The 4080-nt window shown below is 41.0% G+C and overlaps 1 protein-coding gene across 1 annotated transcript; it reads left to right on the top strand.

The window, feature by feature from the left end:
• Window positions 1-260: 260 nt before the first annotated feature.
• On the top strand, window positions 261-1401 carry LOC107506575 (olfactory receptor 226-like). Its single transcript, XM_016137275.2, has one exon. It carries the CDS (start codon window positions 329-331, stop codon window positions 1310-1312), a length of 984 nt encoding a protein of 327 aa, XP_015992761.1. The 5' UTR covers window positions 261-328; the 3' UTR covers window positions 1313-1401.
• The last annotated feature ends 2679 nt before the right edge of the window (window positions 1402-4080 follow it).

Below are 4080 nucleotides of genomic sequence, written 5' to 3'. Positions count from 1 at the left end.
TCTTCCTATTTTTGTTTTGTATCTATGTCCTTCAGGGAAAAACTAGTTCATCTTTATCTGGTGCTTATGAATACATGCTTCTCCAAGTGCCAGAACAGATTCCTATCCTATCTCAAACACAAGGCTACTTATTCTTGTCCATTATTGTCTTAGCTCTTTCCCAGATTACAGAAGAGAACAGTGGCCTCAGATCGCTGACAGATTGTATGTACTACATACATTGCATCCTACCAATATAAACGCACCAAGAGAAAGGCTGGAGACCTGCTGCTGCCTCCAGAAGACACTCTACTCCCTCTCCTGAAGTGCAGCAGGCAAGACCAAACCCATGGAGCGAAAAAACCAGAGTGGGAGAGTAAGTGAGTTTGTGTTGCTGGGCTTCCCGGCTCCTGTGCCACTGCGGGCACTGTTGTTTGCCCTTTCTCTGCTGGCCTATGTGTTGGTGCTAACTGAGAACACACTCATCATTATGGCAATTAGGAACCACCCCACCCTCCACAAACCCATGTACTTCTTTCTGGCTAATATGTCCTTCCTGGAGATCTGGTATGTTACTGTCACTATTCCCAAGATGCTAGCTGGCTTCGTTGGGTCCAAACAGGGCAATGGACAGCTAATCTCCTTTGAGGGCTGCATGACACAACTCTACTTCTTCCTGGGTCTGGGCTGCACTGAGTGTGTCCTTCTCGCCGTTATGGCCTATGATCGTTATGTGGCCATCTGCCATCCTCTCCACTACCCTATCATCGTCAGCGGCCGGCTGTGTGTACAGCTGGCAGCCAGCTCCTGGGCTGGAGGTTTTGGCATATCCGTGGTCAAAGTTTTTTTCATTTCTCGTCTCTCTTACTGTGGCCCCAACATCATCAACCACTTTTTCTGTGATGTCTCCCCATTGCTCAACCTTTCATGCACTGACATGTCGACAGCAGAGCTTGCAGACTTTATCCTGGCCATTGTTATCCTGGTAGGGCCACTCACTGTTACTGGGGCCTCCTATGTGGCCATCACGGGTGTTATGATGCGCATTCCCTCAGCAGCTGGGCGCCACAAAGCCTTTTCCACCTGTGCCTCCCACCTCACTGTTGTGGTCATTTTCTATGCAGCCAGCATCTTCATCTATGCTCGGCCAAAGGCACTTTCAGCTTTTGACACCAATAAGCTAGTCTCTGTCCTCTATGCTGTCATTGTACCATTGCTCAACCCCATCATTTACTGCTTGCGCAACCAAGAGGTCAAGAGAGCCCTACGCCATACTCTGCACTTGTACCAGGGCCAGGATGCTAAGCCCGGGAAAACTACCAGAGATGGGTAGAATGGAGGTGTTGTTTTAGAAAACGTTCTTAAACTTGGAATCTATGTCTTCCATGAAGTCCAGAGCAGTTTTTAGTGTATAATTAGGGACTAGAGTTTCAAAGAAACTAGTTCTGGAGAAAGAACAGAGATCGATTGCAAGCTAGCAGCTAGCATCTGAATTTCTATATAATTTACATGGAGCAGGTTCATGAATCATGCATCCTGGTGAGGTGGAAAGTGTTGACACTGAGCAAAATGCATGACTACATTTCAATATTTAAACAAGTAAACAAATGCAGAACTGGCCTCTCTCTACATGGCCTTTCCCGTGTTTGCCATTGGTTTTAGTTTGAGGCGGAAGGTGTAGCAAAGGGAAGAAAAAGGATGAAGCCTTTCAGGGAAGCATAGGCTTCATAATGGTAAAGCATCAGAAGACTCAGGATGAGTTCTTTTCTACCCATAGGCCACCAACTACAGCCTATGAGGTAACAGGGCCCAGGAGGTGATCATTCTAGTGTGAGTTACAAGGCATGGAGACAGGAAAATGTGGATTTTTGTTTTGGCAGCATATCACCTCCTGTATTACAGATATTTTAGCTTCATTTCTGATTTACTGAGGTCAGTGCACACGTTGAACTAGTGGCTGAGTAGAGCTGTTTATTTAATCTATGACTTTCCAATTGGATTGTAAGCTCCACGGAGATAAGAATCACATTTACTTATTCATCATTTTATTACCATCACCCAGAACAATGTCTAGCATATGGTGTCTATGAAGAAACATAATAAATGAATATAATTTGGAGTCATGTAGGCAAGGTATGAGTTTCACACTTATAGATGGGATTGGCAGGTGCAAGACCTAAACCCTCATGCTTCACTTGAGTATGGAGAGGTTCAAATTGGCTCAGCCTTGCTGAGAGGAAATTTGGCAATATGTGTTACAAATACTAAAAATATTGAAAAACATTCAGATCCAGAAATATTTGTATACATAAACATATAATTTACAAATTATTGATTGCTTAACCAATTCTCTGTTTGTAGAAGTTTAGCATACACTTGTTTTTCTCTTATCATAAATAAAATGCATTGACGTGTTCTTTCTAGTACCCGGTCATCATGACCACAGGTTATTGTGTTGAGTTGGTGGCTTTCTCCTATATAACTGGTTTCACGAGCACCGTAATCAAGGTCTATTTCATTTCACATGTCACCTTCTATGGCTCCATGTCATGAACTGCTTTTTCTGTGACATTCCGCCAAATGCCAACTGGTCTGCAAAGACATGTCCACAACTGAGCTACTGGACTTTGCTTTGGCTACTGTCATTCCTATCTTCCATCTCATCATTACTATCCTCTTCCATATCTACATTGTCTCTACTATTCTGCTTATAGCCGCCACCTAGGGAAGAAAGAAAACCTTCTCCACCTGTGCATCCCACCTCACTATAACCATAATATATTACACAGCCATGATTGTCATGTATGTTCAATACAGAGCTATTGCACTATTTAATTTACTACATTAATGTCAGCTGTGTATGAAGTCCTCACACACATGCTAAATCCCTTTGTCTACTGTCTTAAAAACCAAGAAGTCAAGAATGGTATCATAAAGACTGTTGGGTTTGGCCAGTGCCTCCTGCTCAGCTGAACCTTGTTGCCTTGATTAAGAAACGGTGTCTCAGCAAGGATGTCATTCCCATGACACTCATCCTAATTGTGCATGTTAGTTTACTTTATTGATCTGGGTTCTTAAAGTAATCACACCATTAGAAAGAAAAAAAAACAATTAAAAATCAAAACATGACTCTTTATGTATTGATTAATCTTGAACTATGTTTAATATATACTGTATATATTTAACCAGTACCTGAAATGACAGAGTAAAAATAATAAATGTTAACATATGTAAGGTGGTATTAAACTCTTTATGGGTAATAAATATTTTATCCTCATAACACCTCTATGAGTTAGTTATGATTAGTTACTTTATTTTACAGATCAGAAAACTGATTCATGCAAAAAGAGGTTAAATAAGCTGTCCAAGATGCACACTTAATAAATGTGAAAGCTATTATTTGAACCCAGGGAGTCTAGCTTTATGACACACTGAACTAGATTCTTTTCACATCTAAGAGTCTATGATAATAGCTCTAGGGACACATTAGTTAACAAACACTGATGCCTGGAAGGAACAAGCAATCCAGTCAGTAAGTTATATGTAGATATGATGATAGGTGATAATGGTGTGGTGGTGGTGGTGGTGGTGGTAGTGATGATAGTGATAGTGCTGTTTGTAATTGTATTGGTGATGGAATCCCATTGATGTTAAAAATAATGTTGATCATCTCCCAGTCCTCTCCCAATTTTAGCCTCCTTCCAGGTCTGTAAGAGCTCGTTTCTCCTTATAGGGATGGGATCGATAGTTTCATGAAAGATGAAAGAATCAGTATTCCTACAACTTTTGTAGTTGACAACTTTTGTGCTCTTGGATCCCTGTGACTTCTGTGCCCTGTGACTGTTATCAGTAAACTAATGGAACACCATTACCTCAGTATATGTCTGAGCCAAAGCCTTCAATACACCAATAGAACATATATGCTATATACAAATCAGGTGAAAAACAAATATAAAATTTCCTAAGACAAATGCGAGTATTAGCTATCATTGGGGGACCTGCTGACCAGATAAGGAAATGTAGTGAACCAGGGAGAATTCTACAATATTCATCAAACTGAGATTAAAATATGAGAGGAATAATAAGAAAGTGGTAGTGTGA

Source organism: Rousettus aegyptiacus, unplaced genomic scaffold (assembly GCF_014176215.1).
Source record: "Rousettus aegyptiacus isolate mRouAeg1 unplaced genomic scaffold, mRouAeg1.p scaffold_m13_p_5, whole genome shotgun sequence".
Taxonomy (NCBI): domain Eukaryota; kingdom Metazoa; phylum Chordata; class Mammalia; order Chiroptera; family Pteropodidae; genus Rousettus; species Rousettus aegyptiacus.
Note: the sequence above shows the minus strand (reverse complement) of the source record. Positions and strands in the feature narration are given on the sequence as shown.